The 18,651-nt window shown below is 30.9% G+C and overlaps 1 protein-coding gene across 3 annotated transcripts; it reads right to left on the minus strand.

The window, feature by feature from the left end:
- Positions 1–222: 222 nt before the first annotated feature.
- Positions 223–18,201, minus strand: LOC134827787 (microtubule-associated protein futsch). Of its 3 annotated transcripts, XM_063840608.1 has the most exons (11): positions 18,168–18,201; positions 16,301–17,434; positions 13,554–13,652; positions 12,717–12,889; positions 12,221–12,443; positions 11,970–12,128; positions 9,910–11,912; positions 8,432–8,946; positions 1,991–8,361; positions 1,286–1,891; positions 223–1,194 (listed from the first exon to the last, which is right to left on the minus strand). In XM_063840608.1, exons 2-11 carry the CDS (start codon positions 16,602–16,604, stop codon positions 1,025–1,027), a joined length of 10,623 nt encoding a protein of 3,540 aa, XP_063696678.1. In that variant the 5' UTR covers positions 16,605–17,434; positions 18,168–18,201; the 3' UTR covers positions 223–1,024. The 3 variants fall into 3 exon arrangements, with proteins under 3 accessions (XP_063696678.1, XP_063696675.1, XP_063696676.1); XM_063840605.1 differs by having other exon boundaries at positions 1,286–8,361; XM_063840606.1 differs by lacking the exon at positions 18,168–18,201 and adding an exon at positions 18,031–18,082 and having other exon boundaries at positions 1,286–8,361; positions 16,301–17,100.
- Positions 18,202–18,651: the final 450 nt, after the last annotated feature.

Below are 18,651 nucleotides of genomic sequence, written 5' to 3' on the forward strand. Positions count from 1 at the left end.
ATCTAAGGACTATAAAAACTTTATATTTTATTTTTTCGCTTCTGTTCTTGAACTTTTATAATATGATTATTTGTTCATACATTAAAAATAATATTGATAGTTAATATTATTTTAACATGAAATTTTTAAAAGCACACATGAATACCATATTTGGCATTAAAGTTTGTGTTGAATGTTAATCTGTAAAACGATGCTATAAATATGCAATATTCTAACGTTTTTGAAATAAATAAAAAATTAAATTTATATGGATTATTTGTAAACGACGGATCTTTATGCTTCTGTGTTAGTCAATAAATGTTAAAAGTTAGGATTAAATTCCTTTTTAGCGTTTGATAATATGGTCGGTTTTGCGTAAACTTGGCTGAATACTGCTCAATATATTTTTATTTTGTGAATTTGATCAATTTATTTTATGAAAAGCAATAAAACAAAACGAAAGACATCAGAATTGCAGATTTTCTGATGAAAATCTTTTTGTTTAAGACGGTTTCTGATATATTTTGAATAGCTTTTTTAATATAACTTGGTACAAGTACCGAGAGCTTATTTAATGTTAGAAGTTTGTGCGTTCTTATTTATGAAATTGGGACGTTCCTTTTTCTGTACATGCAAATGAAGAAGATATTAGAAACCTTTTTTGTATGAAAATATAATGTTAGAATATTGCAGAATACGTCTTTGAATAAAAACAGATTCTATATCTAATCTGTTTTTATTAAAAAACGTAATTATGTGTGTTTTTGCCAATATCTGATTATATGAGATTCATCTTTTTATTTAATTATTCTCCAATTATCAATCTCATTACCTTTTCTTTTGTATATAATGAGTTATGCTCATGTAAAAGTGTTAGCGTAAATTAAATTTGTAATATGAATATAAAAAACTTATTTTCATATTATATGAATTAAAGATTAAAGAATTTATAACTAGTTTCATGATAACTAATAAAAATAATACAGTATATAAATAATTAAAAGATTTCTGTTGGATGAATTCATTCCAAAAAGGCTCTTGTAGTTTAAAATTCCAAGCGATAAGCTGAACATGATGTCTCGTGATCTTGTAAATTTATGGTACATCTTGCCGCTGAAGGTGAAAGGTCAATGTGATACTTAGATAATAGTTCTTCATTTTCTGAGACCCAGTATCCTAGTACATCTGTGTCATATGTTGGGATGATAGTAACCTCTAAATTGTGTATTATTAATAGACAATTATTTCAATAAAATACTAATTAATTAATTACTTATTATATTATGGAATAATAAATAAACATTACCTAATTCTTTATCTTCCCAAGTTTGTTTTGCTTCCAACAAAGCGTTGAAAACTTCACGACTAGGCTCTGTACCAGAAAAGACATAGTATCTGGCGCGAATACGGCGAAAATATTCAACATGTGAATAGTAACTGTTTCCATGGTGTGGTACATACGCAAGTTCAACATATACTGGAGCAGGTCTTTTCTTGCTAGCCGGTGATTCTCCTCGTTTGCGTAGGTTCTTTTCATTATTTAATTTTGTTTTTGCTGCTATTTGTTTTCTTTCCTTCTTTGGTGTTGTTCGATTTTCCGTTTCAGCTGGAGTTAGAGCAGGAGATGGTAATCCTAATGGTTTACCCCAAGAAGCTAAAGTTTCTTCAGCCTTCTTTTCTTTTTCTTTACTTTCGTGTCTATCTTTATTTTCTGTATCACTAGTCATAACTTTATCAAAATCCAAGTCAGCCTCATCAAAATATTTATCACTTGTTGTGTGTCTGAATTCCGCCACTTCAACTGGACTAGACACTGTTTCTACGAATTGAGAAGAGAATGCTGCGTGAGTTTCTTCTGTTTTTGGTTTTTCGACTTCTGGCAAAGAACCATAAAAAGATGTGTTCATAGGATCTGGTTTGAAATTTGGAGAACAAAGTGTCAAAGCAGTGTCATACTGGGGTGGAATTTCATATTGACTTTCATCAATGTCATCAAATTTCAATTTATTACCTGTGCAATCACTAGATATTTCTGTTTCAAAGTTGAATTTCGTTGCATAAGGTGATGCTGGTGGCTGTGGAGATGTACTCATTGCTGAGCAGGCACCTTCATCTTCACTGTCATTTTCAGTAATGTTTGATTTGTGAACTGTTATACTCTTTTCTTCTTGTAATACAATTTGTACAGTGGATGCTTTCTCTGAAACAATTGTGTTCTCATTTTTAGGTAAAGTAGTGGTAGGTTCAAGTGTTTTTGTAATCGAAACCACGGTATCAGTACTTTCAACATGAATTGTTTCATCAGAGGTGTAAGTATGGGTCATATCAGACGTGGCCATTTCTGAAGATATTTTATAATTTTCTGGCTTAACGGTGTCCAAGCCCTTTGGAAATGGAGCTGTTGGTTTTGGAGATGACTCTGGAGTTTCTATTCCAGATCCTTGCCCACCTGTAGACATCGGAATAGACTTTGCAATACTTTCAGTGCTTCCATGTATACTAGAAACTGTTGACTGCAATTCTTTATGCAACTCTTCAATTGATTCATTTTGTGTAGTATCCGTTTTTATATTGGGACTTATAGGTGCTGTCGGAGGAGTCTTTCGATCTTTTAAATCATCAATAACCTGATTCGTAGAGCCAGTTGTAGCTGATGTATGCTCTACAATAGTTGAATTAAATATTTGCATCGGTACGCTAACATTAGCTTCTATGTTATCGAATCCTGTTTTTGAAGAATCTAGTGATAAACTATCCTTTTCAATGGTTGTGTTTCCAGTTGTATGACTCCCATCAATTGAATCTCTTTCTAAAGTTCCAAATGATTTATCACTGCCTTCGTTTGATTTTCCTTTTTCTAAAGAAACATCTGCACTTTTACTATTTACATCTGGAGATTGTTTACCAGAAAATACTGAGCTATCGGGCTCCGGAGTAAGAGATCTATCATGTTTTTGTGTGACTGTTATGTTTTCAATTGAAATTTCGGTAGGCGATGAATCCATGACCTCATCTTTAACGGGGAATTTCGTAAGATCAGCAAACTCCTTTACTATAGACATTGTAGATCGAACTAGACTCTCATGTGAAGAGTTTATTGACTCTTCTACTACTGGTAGTTTAATTGAATCATCCAAAAATTCCCTTTCAAGTTTATAAGGCGTATTTGTAACTAAAGCAGATACTGATTTAGATCTACATTCTCTAACAATAATAGAATCCAAGGGCTTTTCATCTGTATAACAATCAGGAGATTGATCATCAGTAGTACCACTTGGGAACCCGCTCTTTTTTTCCTGTTGTTGCTGTATCTCATTATCAAGTGAAACGGGAAATTTATCGGAGGTCTCTTGGATCGGAGGAACTTGCTGATTTGCGTTCTGAGTTTCTTGTTTTATGTCACTTATATGACTTGCTGTTGATAAGGGAGGTGAGCTTGGAGATTTTTGTTCTTCGATTGAACTTTCATCTTGAGTCATATCTTTCTCACTGAAAGTTGAATATGTTGATTCACGTCTGTCAGGCTCTTCTCGGTCAAATGTAAATGAATCATTACGTTCTTTTTCTATTGTGGTTGCGTCATGTTTGGCCAAAGACTTTTCAGAAACTTCTTGTTTTTCTTTTTCTTCAAATGAAGAAAGTGGAGTTTGCTCACTTTTAGCATTTATTTCCATATCGTTTTGATCGATGTCTGGTGCTAAATCAACTCGTATTTCCGGAGATGATTTTCCAGATAGCTCTGGACTTTGAGGTTGATTCACCAATGTGGTCTCTTGAGTATTTATTTCAGTTTCTCCTCCGCCATCTTCGCTACTTGCTGTAAGCAACATTCGGTGGCCTAAACCGGTGTCATCTGACTTTTGAGATAAACGTCGTTCAAGTTCTGCTTCATCAAAATCGGGAATAATATCAGTCAGTTCTTTATCAGACTTTAGGACTTCAGCGACTTCTGCTACAATTTTCTGGACTTCCTCTGGAGTACGCGGTCTTATTGTACATGATGATGTTGTGAGTTTTGAAGAAGGAGAACAACGATCTTCTTCCTCTAGTTCCTGAATCTCATCTAATCCTGTATCGTATTTTATTTCCTCAATTCGAAATGATGAAGCAACAATGTCATGCTCTTTTGTTATTTCATCAATTTTGGATTTTTCTTTCATTGGAGAGTCAACAGTGGTAATGTGAGTTTCGCGTATTTCAGTTGTAACTTCTTTCATGATGATTGTATTAATCTTTGGTTCAAAATCATCATTTACTCTTATAACATCTGTATGCTCGTCAATATTATCACTTTGAGTTCGTTCAATTGAGCTTGATACTTCAACAGTAGTTTGAGTAAGATTTTTATCTAATTGTATATTTTTTTCTGTTGACTCTTGAATATGTTCAATAGTTTTTTGAATTTCATATGAAATGTTTTGCTTTATTTTTTCGGCAGCTACAGTGGTTTGCTTTGCTAGATCTTCGATTTCTTTTTTTGTGTTCGTAAGCTCTTCTCGCAGTTCCTCAATATTAGTCCGAGTCAATGATTTTTTTTCACTAAGACTATTTTTTGTTGCTTCTTCCAAAGATTGTGATTGTTCATTTATGAGGTTAGTTGATGCAACAATTTCTGCTTGAACACTTTCTACCAATTTTTTTACAGCTTGATCAGCTTCATCTGCAACCTTTTGCATTTCATTCTTAAAAGTTTGGCTGTTTACTTCTGAAGCTGCTACTTTTGAAGCTACCTCTATTTTGACCGATTCTATAATTTTTTCACCTGCTTCTTTCATTTCAGTTTCAATTTGTTTTATATCTTCCTTAGTAAAATCTACTGCATGATGAGCGGAATTTTTTATCGATTCCATCATATCATCAATATTTTCTGATTCCATAATATCATCAATATGTTCTGAAGTCATACTTATGCATGTGTCTGTTGACATTTTACTCAACTTAATATTAGGTTCTGTATCAGATTTCAAGTGTTGCTCTACTGTTGATAGGTTTGAAGAAGGAGATGAAACTTCTGAATGAATTTTTTCAGTTGATTTGTCACTAGAATCGACTATTGTAACACCTAAAATAGTTGCTACTCCATCATTTATTTCACTTATGATTTGAATAGTTTCTATGTGCGTCTTAGGACAAATAGTAAACTCACTGCTTTGTGTTTGGTTAACATCTCTTTCTAAAAATAAACTTGATTTGTTTTGATCTTGGTTTTCTTCAATTTGTGGAGAAATGATTTGCAATGATTCTTCGGGTATGTCTTGTTTGTTTTTTCCAGATTCATTTTCCGTACAAGCTTTGCTTGTCTCTTTTTTCATTTCAAGTTTATCTATTTCATCATCTCTAAATTCTTCAGATGATTGAAAAGAGTTTTTTCTTGATTCTCCAAGTTGTGAAAAAGAAACTTCGTTTAGTCTTTCAGATTCTGTGGAAGTTGCTTCACATGGTTCTTCAGGTTTTTTCATTATTACTTCATCTGTTTCCGAGCTTTCTAATATACTTGTTTCTTTTTCATCTCCTGTTTGAGTATCGGCACTTGGTATTTCAATCGAGTTTATTTTTTCCGTTAGATTTTCTACAGGTTGAGTAAAAGAAGCTTGGTTCGATTCTTCAGGTTGTGGAGTAGAAACTTCGTTTGGTTCTTCAGATTCTGGGGAAGTTGCTTCACATGGTTCTTCAGATTTTTTCGTTATTGCTTCATGTGTTTCCGAGCTTTCTAATATACTTGTTTCTTTTTCATCTTCTATTTGAGTTTCAGAACTTGGAATTTCAACCGAGTCCCTTATTAAATGAGTTTCTGTAGTCAAGTTTTCCTTTTCACGTTGTGGAGAGAAAGCTTTGTTTGAATCTTCAGATTTATCTTTCGTTTCTTCAAATGTTTCAGAACATGCAGTTGGATGTTTATCTATTTTATCATCGCCTTTAAGGATAGGACTTGAAATTTCAGACGAGTCTTTTAGTAAATGAGTTTCTGTACTTAAGTTTACTTTTTCATCTACATTATCTTCAAGTTGTAGAGACAAAGCTTTGCTCGATTCTTCATGCTGAGGAGAAGAAGCTCTTTTTATATCTTCTGGCTGTGGAGAAGTAGCTTTGTTTGAAACTTCAGATTTATCTTTCTTTTCTTCGAATGTTTCGGAACTTGCAGTTGTATGTTTTTCTGTTTTATCTTCACCTTGAAGGACAGGACTTGGAACTTCAGTCGAGTCTTTTAGTAAATTAGTTTCTGTACTTAAGTTTACTTTTTCATCTACATTATCTTCAAGTTGTAGAGACAAAGCTTTGCTCGATTCTTCATGCTGAGGAGAAGAAGCTCTTTTTATATCTTCTGGCTGTGGAGAAGTAGCTTTGTTTGAAACTTCAGATTTATCTTTCTTTTCTTCGAATGTTTCGGAACTTGCAGTTGTATGTTTTTCTGTTTTATCTTCACCTTGAAGGACAGGACTTGGAACTTCAGTCGAGTCTTTTAGTAAATTAGTTTCTGTACTTAAGTTTACTTTTTCATCTACATTGTCTTCAAGTTGTAGAGACGAAGCTTTGCTCGATTCTTCATGCTGAGGAGAAGAAGCTCTGTTTATATCTTCAAGCTGTGGAGAAGGAGCTTTGTTTGAATCTTCAGGTTTATCTTTCGTTTCTTCATGTGTTTTATAACTTGCAGTTGTATGTTTTTCTGTTTTATCTTCACATTGAACGACAGGATTTAAAACTTCAGTCGAGTCTTTTAGTAAATTAGTTTCTGTACTTAAGTTTACTTTTTCATCTACATTGTCTTCAAGTTGTAGAGACGAAGCTTTGCTCGATTCTTCATGCTGAGGAGAAGAAGCTCTGTTTATATCTTCTGGCTGTGGAGAAGAAGCTTTGTTTGAATCTTCAGGTTTATCTTTCGTTTCTTCGAATGTTTTAGAACTTGCAGTTGTATGTTTTTCTGTTTTATCTTCACCTTGAAGGACAGGACTTGGAACTTCAGTCGAGTCTTTTAGTAAATTAGTTTCTGTACTTAAGTTTACTTTATCATCTACACTGTCTTCAAGTTGTAGAGACGAAGCTTTGCTCGATTCTTCATGCTGAGGAGAAGAAGCTCTGTTTATATCTTCTGGCTGTGGAGAAGAAGCTTTGTTTGAATCTTCAGGTTTATCTTTCGTTTCTTCGCATGTTTTAGAACTTGCAGTTGTATGTTTTTCTGTTTTATCTTCACCTTGAAGGACAGGACTTGGAAGTTCAGTCGAGTCTTTTAGTAAATTAGTTTCTGTACTTAAGTTTACTTTATCATCTACACTGTCTTCAAGTTGTAGAGACGAAGCTTTGCTCGATTCTTCATGCTGAGGAGAAGAAGCTCTGTTTATATCTTCAAGCTGTGGAGAAGGAGCTTTGTTTGAATCTTCAGGTTTATCTTTCGTTTCTTCATGTGTTTTATAACTTGTGATTTCGAGCTCTTCTTTATAGTCTTTCATGTTTGGTCTAGAAACTTCTTCTGGCTCGTCATGTATATTACTCACATTTTCTTCAGGTTGTGGAGAAATGGTTTTGTTGGATTTTTCTTGATATACTTCAAAATCTAAAGCCTCAATTGTTTTTGTAATATTTTCTGGTACATTTTGTGTATCCTTACTTCCATCTATACGGCTTGGAGAAGCAACTTTGCTATTGTCTTTAGATAATTTTATTGTTTGCTCTTGTATGATTGATACGGCTTGATCTTCGACATGAGGCTCAGGACTTGAAATTTTGTTTGAGTCTTCTGTATCTGTGGCCAAATTTAATTTTTCATTTGTTTTTGTTTCAGGTTTTGGAGAAGAAGCTCTACTTGACTCTTGAGATTTTTTATTTGTATCTTCATTTGTCTGATTTACAGGTAATTCGACAATTTGTGTATCAGGATCTCGACTTTCTATTTCAACTGTCAAAGTTGATTCAACTTTATCAGGAGAAGAAGGCTTACTTGAACATATTAACGTTTTTCGTGAGTCTGATAAGGTTTGGTTAGAATTTGCATTGTCATCATTAATTGATGATTTGCGAGAGCCTGGTATGGTTTTATCTACACTAGATGGGGGTTTTTCAAAATTTTGTCTTAAAGCGACATCATTTTCATTTTCTGTAGCTAATTTATTTACTTCGGTATCAGTTTTCAATATTTGTTCTTCCACAGCCTCACCAACTTTATTTATAAAATCTTCTTGCTTAACATACACATCAGTTTCAAGCTTCACAGTTTCAGTCTTTTCATCATTGATATCAATTTGATCACAATCTTTGCTGTTTAGTTTTTTCAGTTCTTTTTCTGTTGATTTATGTCCCTCTTCATAAACATCCATATCGGCTTCTTCGTGAACTGGTAGGTCTGCAACTTCATCTGGAGTTTTAACAATATCTCGTAAGTGCGGTGCTCTAAAAATATTTAATTCAAATTTATCTCAAATTTTATAAGAAATCTCAAAACTTTTATTAAAATACTTACACAGTACTTTGTATTGGAAGTTTTGGTGGACTTTGGCGTTCCAATGGTTCATGTGTTCGATGAAGAGTATTTTGAAGCATTTCCTTTTCTCTTGTGTTTTCTTTTACATGTTTTTCTTCTATTACTAAATCTTCTTTTATTTCATCAAGTGGACATCGTTCATCTTCTGGAAGAGTGGGGGCAGTAGTAGTAGCACCAGATTCAACGTTTGTTGAAAACTTTTCTTCTGGCTGACTTACAGCTTGCTGATTAATATCATCTTCTTTTTCACTAGTTTTCTTACTTGTCACTTTTTCCTCTGGAGTAGTAGATGATATTTCATCCGGTTTAACTTCAGGTGCTTCCAGTTTAGTTTTAGCCATTTCTTTAGCAGAAACTATTATTTCTTGGACTTGCTCCTGCAATATTTCTTTTATTTGCTCTATCTCTTGTGGCTTTTCGTTATTTGTTGGTAAATCCACTATTTTTCCGTCATCATCTGTTTCCTCCAGTTCATCTGTTTTTTGGATTTTATGCTAAAAAAGTAAAGTAAAAAATTTTAACCTTGAGTCAGAATTTTGGAGCTAATCTTAGGTTTCTAAAAAAAACTGAAATTTTCTCCAGTTTCTGAAAGAAATCGCATTATAAAATTAAAAAACACAAGGATTATTTTTAGGTTGCCTCAATCCCTCAATTGAGATCGTCTGTTTTGTTTAAAAATACAATTTGAATCTTTGTTTTTGAATTAAATAATTTTTGATGGGACAAATTCAAACACGGGGTACTTTTCAAACACCCTATTATCTCTGGTTTGAAAGTCCAAAATCAATAAATTTAACTTCTAGAAACAATTTTGTTCCACACTGTTCTATAAACCCGGAAATTGCGTCTTTCAGCAACCGATCCAATTTTATTTGAAAGTAGGTCCTCATTTTTAGATTTTTCGTATCAGGTCAAAGTTTTATATATCGTTGGAAAGAAGACAAAATTTCTGACAAAAAAGAAAATTTATAATAAAGTTGTAAGTGTACTTTTAAATAAAATTTGGCCGATTGACACAATTTCCAGGTTTGTGGAACAAGTATACATTTGTTGTTTTTTTAATCATTTACTTAGAGATTGAAAATCAAAAATTAATTTTAGACCATTTCAAGTAAAAAACTGAAAAATAAAATAATTATAATTGACAAATAAGAGAAATAAATTCAGTGATTTTATGAAAAATGAGAAGAAAATTCATGTAAAAATACAATAAAATATATAATACAATAAAAATAATACAATAATATAATAAAATAAAATTGTCAATCCCTTTAAGAGCTTTAGACACTGGAATAGCACGACGTTTAATTTAGTGAAAAAATATATTAATGAATAAATAATAAATAAAATAAAATTCTCATTTGAAACGACCTTATATTTTTATGAAAATCTGTGTATAATTTTCTACGGATACACAAAAACTAAATATACAGAGTAACAAAAAATCAAATGCATACTTTTTCTGATTTTCCATCATCTTTTTCAACTTCGTCAATCAAAGCTTCTTCTTCGTTTTCTTCTTCTGTTACTTCTAAGCTACCTTTACGACGTTTTTCAGACTCTTCGGAATCACGTTGTAGTTTCTGTATTTCTTCTTCTTTTGTTGCACTGCTTTCAGCGTCATTTACAGAATCCTCTGTATATTGATCTTCCTTTTCAATTATTAAATATTCGTCTTCTTCGTCGGCTTCAGTAGCACTATCTTGAATATCCCTATGATCTTCAGCTATCAATTTTTTACTCACATCTTTAATTTGTTCTCTTTGGAATACCGCCTCAATTTCTCGAACGGCTTCTTGCTCTTCTTTAAGTTCTTCTAAATCTTCTGATTTGACTTCTTGTTCTAATGGTTCTGTAACTCGTTTATATGCTTCATCTGCACTTGGAGTAGACACTAAACTAGAATCCGTTGTTCCATTTTTGTCTGTTCTAGACTTTCGGATAATTGTATCTTTTTCAGATTTTATTTTTTTTGAAGGCGAACCAGTTTGGGGTGACAGCGCCTTAGCATAATGAGGTGCAAGTTTTCGATCATTTTTAGGTTGTTTATTAATTTCTCGTTTATGATGTGGAAGTTTTTGGGTACTTTCAAGTACTTTGCGATTATTTGCTTCTTTTGTACTCTTACCCGGAGTATTTTTTGGACTTGCGCGAATTGTACGTGTGACTGTTTTTTTTACTTCACGAGGTGCAGCGCTGCTCGAGAGTTTTGTATCTTCTGTAGATTTTGTGGAACTTTTTTTAGGTGTTGGTGGTGACGAGCGAATTATTTCTTTGGTTGTGTCAATTCCATCTTTTCTCAAAGGTTTTCGTTCGCTCAGCGTTTTTGGTGGTTTTGTATCAATACGAGAACGAGCCATAACCTTGCTATCTGTTTTGAGTCGATTGGTTTTAGATTTTGTCACTCTAGCGTCTAAGTCTTCTTTTTTTTCGACTTTTTTCTCAGGTTTTTTGTCTTCATCACTCTTTTTCTCTTCTTGAGACTCTCCGTCAGAGTCTTTTGGATCGATTTTTTTAATAATTTTATTTTCAATACGTTTCAATTCTGTTCGTGATTTGGACGTTTTAGTAGCATTAGGTACCGATTTTAAAACGTTTTGTTCTTTTTTAGTTTCTTGAGCTATGTCCTCTTTCGTAATTTCATTTGATTTACTTTCAATTACTTTATTATCTACATCATTACCTTTGCTGTCACATTCAAGTAATTTGCTGATAGGCTTCGGGGAATCAAGATGATTTTTATCTGAAATACTAGATTTGTAGTTCTTCTTTGCCATTATGATGGTCGATGAACTAGATGATAAAGATTTGACAGTGCATACTGGAGTTTTTAAGAACTCTAAGGATTTTACTTTGTCCATCCCTTCAAATATTTTTGCCTGTGGTGTACTTCCCGGAAATAAGATTCTTGTAACATTATCCTCAGGATTTGCAGGTGTCCAGATAAGCAGAGCACAGATAGAAATCATATTTTGTAATGGAAAAATAAATTCTTTTGCATCTTTAGTAGCAAATAGTTTTGGATCATTATTATTCCATTTTTGAATGAATTCTTTAACTTCTTTCGAATCTTTTGATGGACTAATCACATACATATCAAGGGTACCATGACCAACTTTGTGATATAGGTTCATGGGCTCAGAATCACGATAACAATGTTGTGCTTTTAGATTAAGAGTTTTCAAATTAGTTATAGTTTTTTGACCTTCTTTGATCAAATCTATAAGAAGGGGATCGTTATTGGACACACTATCTGAACTAGGAATTGAAAGTTTATCAGGAATATTAGTAAAGAAGTGACCAATTTGTGGATAAACATGTGCCATAGATTTGCGTTCAATTACGGAATTTAAACCACTTATATTACTATTATTTATTCTAGTCATTAAAACAGCATCTAATCGATCTAGATGTCGCACAAAGTCCCAAAAGCATGATTTACGACTAAAGCCACCATCAACTAAAAAATAAATAAAGTGAGTTAAGCGACTTGATTGAACTGTGCAATTCCACTTACCTAACATATTAAAACCATTTATACCGAAAAGTGCTGCATCACCCTGACCTCCAGGGAAGACATACAATGTAGGGTGTGAAAATCTAATATTACCGACCACATCAGAGCTTTCCAAAAGATCGGTAATGTCTGTTGGTATTACCATTGGCGATAAGTAGTCTGAGTTGGAAGAGGGCCAAATTAGTTTCGAATTCATTTTATATAAACTAAACATGTTTCAAACAAAAGTAAAAAATGTATTTAACACCTACTTATGAATGCGTTTAGCTTTTCACTTCCGGAATTTAAAACATTGTTGGGATTGATACGGATTTTGCAGGTTTTTGCGAAATTCTTATCTGATATTGTTGTCCAGTGACCGTTTGCGGTACAATGAATGTCCATTGTAATGGTATCTGGATATGCTCGCAACACACGCTGTACTTCATAGTCTTGAAATGCTTCTGCAAAGTCGGAAACCGAAAATGTTCCATCCTAGAAAAATAAATATACTAGAATACATTCTAGGAGTTACACTTAAATCTATGTGTCTAACTTCACAGTAAACGTTTTATAATATTTGGAAAAAATCGATTTTCTGCATGAACGACAAATTAAATACAAAATATGTTTATGACATAAATTCAGAACTATGTTTTTATGTAGCATACTCGATACCTAGTGTATTAATGTCAAATTTAGTTTTATTAGTTTTATTGACAAATAATGACAAACGCTTAATCAGAAAAAATTCTTCATATAATTTACCTGTAATATCCACGATCCATTCCCTGCAAAAGTGTATCCCGAATGAATAATGTGTCGATGACGCGTAAAACTGCTTAACAAGTTTCTTATACACTGTATGAAAGTATTAAATTGTGGATGAATTAAAATTTCTGTGACTAAATTTTCACTAGCGAATTGTATCAAGCGTTCACCTAAAAAAAAATATATATAAAATTTAATAAATTTGTTTGGAAAATTGGTCAAAATATGTAATACAGAAAATTGATCAAATCAGAAATATCATAAATATTTTTTATTTATTTAATATAAATAAAATTCGTACAATTTCCACCCATTAAACATTACTTAAAATTAATAAAATTTGAGTTCTTTTCATCTTCAAAATTCACAATTTCTTTGTTTCAAGCTATGTAAATCAGGATTTTAAATTTGTTTAACGCTCTTGCATTGAATCAATTTTGATTAGTATTATATTTATTTTGAACTCTTTTTTTATCTATATTTTAATAAAGGATATTTAATTAAAACAATTTTGTTTTGTATCATTAACATGACAAATGACGGTAAGAAAGTTACAAAAAAAAAAATATCATAATAGGAGCCATGTGTATTCTTGAATGTGTTTTGTCAATGCCAATTATGTAAATTGACATGATTACTAATTGCAAAGTTTAATGCTTCATATTTGTTTTTGTTTAAAATTTCACTCAATACCAATTCAAAGTGAAACAAATTAAAATTTGATTTGAATACCGGTAGTTTTCATTACAATAGGATTTTATAAACACACTAATCGTGATCATGTTAAACTTTTTTTTTAAATTTATTATACATATTTATATTAATATAACTCACCATGCTTGCCTTCTTCGCCTTCAATAGCTTGACAAGTAAGAGTACTCAATTCTTCTTCTAAATCAACGTGATTATCAGAGAGATCCCAAGAAAGAAGACCTAAAAATATTATAGTTATTTAATAAAAGAAAATCATAATAATGGTGTATAAATAAAATACAATAATAACAAAAAAGTAAATGCTTAAATATTATTATAATTTGTAAAATATATAATTACAATAATAATTACTTTAAAACTTTAGAAAAACAAAATTGCAATGTAGTACTTGAATAATATGATAAATAGATCACATATTAGACTGATATGTTTTGTAGAAAAAAACACTAGTAACTCGGTTGCTTTAGCTTTTTTGACTTGTTTTTTGAGAGTACCTATACACTATGGCTCCATCCATTTACGGCGTCGGATAAAAATGGACATTTTTTGACCCCCACCCTCCCTATAATCGGAAACCGTCGGAATTTAAAGACCCCCCTAATTTACGACGTACTTTTTTGCAACATATACCCCCCCCCCCTTTCAGGAAAAATTGTTTAAAATTTAGCTCAAATTTAAATAAAAATTTGGGAAAAATTGTACATGTTTACCCTGTAAGTTACAAAACAAAACAAAAAATTTTGAAGCGCTTAAATATGTATTTCTGAAAAACTGAGACAAAATATCTTAACTATAGAGAATTTGTACGACGTCGTATTTTCCTTTTAACCTTTCCTTTTCCTTTCTTTTTCCTTTCCTTTTACACATCTGGCACATTTTTTATATTGCATATTTTAATTGTTGTCTCAATCATTGTAGTTACTATATATTTAAGACTTCATTCTTACATTGTAAAAAATTGGTGTCTAGCGACCAAAAATCCGCCAAACACACGCGAGATACCATGAAAAATTTAAAAATTTTGTAAATTTTTGGAAGAATTTTTTTGTTCGATGTTTTTGTATGTTTTTTTTGATTAAAAATGAATAACAGATGAATTAAACAACCAACATAAGCTATTATGTACTTCATCAAAATTTATTCAAACTTCTGTATTTTTTTGTTAAAATTCACTTTTCTTATTTTGAACAATTTAAGAACGATAAACAAATCAAAAAATAAATGAAAATGAAATGTTTTGTTTAAATGGAATTACAAAAATTTAAAAAACAGCTGAATATTTTTTTGTCGAATATTAAATTTTTAACAATTTTCTATTGTCTATTAAAAAGGGTAGTACAATTGATTTAAAAAACTAATCATCTCAAAAAAACGAGGTCATATGTTGCTCTAAACTTCAATTCTGATGATTTTAACTAATATTTTACCAAAATTTTGCTTTGTTAATTGTTAATGGTTTTTAGAAAGTTAAGAAAACTGCTCAAAATTTTGCACTCCGTGATATCTCCGTCAATTTCATTTTTTACGTCCTATTTTTGGTTTTCAATGTATAAATTTTTCATTTTTATTTTATTTTGGGTGAAAAAAGAAAAATATTTAAGAAATTTGAGCATTTGCACAAATAAAAGTTAAACTATTTTTAATAATTTTCTTTTAATTTTTTCTTTTTTAATTTTTAATTTTCTTTACAAATTTTCAAAATTAAAATTTAAATAATTTAAATTAAATTACCTAATTAATTTAAATTTTTTCATGGTGTTTTGCGTGTGTCTTGCTTGCTAAATATTATGTTTTTACAGTGTATAAATTTATTTTTCTGAAATAATATTTTGAAAGTTAAAAAACTTTTTATCTTTATTCCAGTTTAAGCATTTGACAAATTAACACACCTCGTCTAAATTTCTCAATGTTTTTGAACTGTTATTTTGTGTTTTGATTAAATTAATATTTGTACATACTTACAAAATTTTATCGTGAAAATTTAATTAAATAAAGTTGTATAAATGTGTCATAAACATAAACAAAAAGTAAAAAAAAAATTGGCTCAAAAATTGCTTATATAAAATCCCAATAAAACTTTTTTGAGTTCAGACTTAAAGTCCAAACTGTAACAAATTGAATTGCAAAGCAAAAGCTTTAACCGCTAGATTGTAGAGCGAATATTTTTAATAAGCAAAGTTTAATAACGATTGAGTTAAAATGAGATAAGCATCTTGAAATTTACTGTAACTGACCGTGGGTACCAGAAAAGAATGTGGGTACTCAAAAATTTTTTTGACGTGTAATTATTGAGTATTAATTACTTGAATTTACCTTACTTGAATATTTATTTTATTTTAATAATATTTTGAGTTTATAACAGCTTTAAAATTTTATAATAATCATATGTATATAAAACGTCAATACTCTTTGGCACACAAACTTAAAATGGGATACCTTGATGCAAGAATAGTGCGGCTGACTCCCCGATAATGCGGCGACATGGCACAAAAATATTGCGTCATGCCTACACGATCATTAATAGAGATACATTGGCGTAGTTTGTACTAGCTTCAAAACTATGTTGCCTGCGCACACGTATGCCAAATATATATTTTTTATTTTTGAGAGGTGGGTATGTAGGTAACGCGTTTGCTTTATTGAGGCACAGAGAAACACAATATAATAATTGCATGAGGGTTGAATAATAAAATTTAAATCTACAAAGGTTTTTTTAAGACCCTTTAAAGAAGACTTTTTTTGAAAGAAATTTAGTGCATTCGAAAATCAAAAAATGTGTGATTGTTTTAAAGTTTAAAAAAATTTGTGTGTCTATAGTCTTAATGATTATTAATTGCAAATTATAGGATTTGGAGGAGAATACAAACCTTTTATCAAACGTTGTAAAATTATATCCTTGTGGTCGCTATTATGCGGTTCGCCAATGACAATCAATAAATAACATCCGGTGAGAGGACTAGGTGGACCGATAATACTTGCCATTCCACCTTCAGAGTCTCGTGCTTCTGCAGGCTCAAGACTCTGGGGCTGTTCAATAGGCTCATCAGCATTTTTATTTTCCAAATCTTTATTAGGCTCTTCATTGCTAACAAATTCTGCATTTTCATTTTGAGCCGCAGGCACAAATGCATTTTCTTCAATGGGCTCTTGAATTATTTCTTGATCGGCCATATTTTTTTTTTATGTTGAATAATTTTTCTTGTATTTTTCCTTTATGTTGTTTAACCTTATTTAAAAATATGTACTTTTTTACAGTTCTGTTATATAATTATGCTTTATTTATTTTTAGTATTTCTCCGCATTAAATGAGAAATCGATATTTTAGTTAAGACCCACCACTTGATTGGATTTTAGCTTTTGGATGCTATTTAGAATTGTTTGAATTTTCTAGGATGTTATCGAAGAAAATGTTTTGTGTATTACAATTAGAGTATCCTAAATTTGATCACTTTTTTTATTCAGTTAATAATAATTTGAATAATGAATAAGTTTTCAGTTCTTATGAGGAGAAATAGTTTTACAATGTATGACCGCACCCGTCTTTTTGAACAATTTTTCTTCAGTTCACAATTGAAAGGATCGAATAGTTCTGTTGTCAAATCTCATATGCGACGAGCTTCCTCTACGACACAAAAAGCCTTATTATTGAGAGACTTTGCAGAGTTTCCTTTCAATATGTTTTGCTTTTTTTATTCTTTATTACAGTTTTTAAAATTTAATTTGTTATTTTTTTCTTTGAATAACCTTATTGTTTGACACAATCTGATTTTTTTCTTGTTTTTATTTTTTTTTTAATTTTCCTAATTGTTGTATAACCGTGACCGGCGTTTAAGAAGTCTGAGAGCCAAGTCACCAACTTCTATCATTGGAGAATGTCGGTTACTCCGACAAATTTTACTGTGTTCGACTTGCACATGCGCTCAAAATTATACCAAGGAATTTGTTGGATAATACAGCTGTTTTCATGTGAAAAAGACGGGTATACGATTGTTAGCAGTCAACTGAAATAGTTTGTAAAAGTATCTTAAAAGCATTATCATTAATATATTTTTTTATTAATTTTCGAGCATTTATTTTTTTTAATTAAAATATACCACATGTATAAATTAATAAAATGAATTTTATTATTGTTATTTTATTACATATTATCGAAAAAAAATGTCGTGCCCCCCCCCTGTACTATGTACGAAAATCATATGATTTTCGAAAGCCGGCTATATCGGGTGTCTGTATACAAAGAAATCCAATAGGCAACAACTGATTTCAAAGTGATTCTATATGTAGGTTGAAGGATGTACACCGATAAATACATGTGTATTGAATAAATTGCGTCACTCTTTGTAAAGTTTTTAGAAAAAAATAGGACAAAAAAAATTAGGTATGAAATCATAATATTTTTATAGCAATAAAATAAGTAAATAAAACTTTTTTCCTTCAAAAACCCAGCATAGACACAACCTAACAAAGTGCCTAATTTATAAAATCGATCAACTAATTTTCAGTTTTAGTTCCTCATTAATTGTATGATCACGTCTTTATATCACATGGTATAAGAGTGTATATTTAACCGCAAAAAATCAATAATTAAAAATTAGACCTAAAAATAGTATTATCTGTTTTCCTTTTTAAATGAAACACTAAACTGTTTCTTAAAATTATAAATAAATAATATTGACACTTTATGTTTAAAAACTAGATGTTTTTCTATTCAAATCAATTTAATTTTTTTCTTACACTGAACAAATTTATGTCTTCACTTCTATACTTTCTTAACGGGAATGAAAAATGTATTGTGCCCATACCAAGTAAAAATGTATGTATGGTAAAAAGAACAGCAAAAGGAAGTTGAACGACAATAGAATTTCGAAGAAAGTCATTCGTTCATACTGAACCGTAATCGATTGTCGTATTTTAGTCCGAATAATCAACAAAAAGAAAGAAATATATAATTTGTTTTCGTTTATTATCACAGACACGTGCTATAACCAAATTATACAGCGGCAAACATATGATATCTTCGAAAAAAAAGCGCATGCGTATATTTTTGCAGACATAGTTGAACCAGTAGTGGTATCTTGTGCAAAGAATTATAAACAATTTAAATTCAAGTTGAGTGTATCATTTCATTTCAGATTCTTTGCTAAAGTTTTATTAAAAATATTTGGTAAAAGTCAAAATGTCAAGTTTATTTTATCCAGTTTCATCTAATATAGACAAC

Source organism: Culicoides brevitarsis, chromosome 1 (genome assembly GCF_036172545.1).
Source record: "Culicoides brevitarsis isolate CSIRO-B50_1 chromosome 1, AGI_CSIRO_Cbre_v1, whole genome shotgun sequence".
Classification (NCBI taxonomy): Eukaryota; Metazoa; Arthropoda; class Insecta; order Diptera; family Ceratopogonidae; genus Culicoides; species Culicoides brevitarsis.

Bases quoted from the DNA above. Each gene is read 5' to 3' on its own strand.
- LOC134827787 (XM_063840605.1), bottom strand. From the start codon at position 16,604: ATGGCCGATCAAGAAATAATTCAAGAGCCCATTGAAGAAAATGCATTT. The intron at 12,444-12,716 runs GTAAATTATATG...TTATTTTTCTAG, and splicing joins ATGGATCGTGGATATTACAG to GATGGAACATTTTCGGTTTC. The intron at 11,913-11,969 runs GTAAGTGGAATT...TTTATTTTTTAG, and splicing joins AAATGGTTTTAATATGTTAG to TTGATGGTGGCTTTAGTCGT.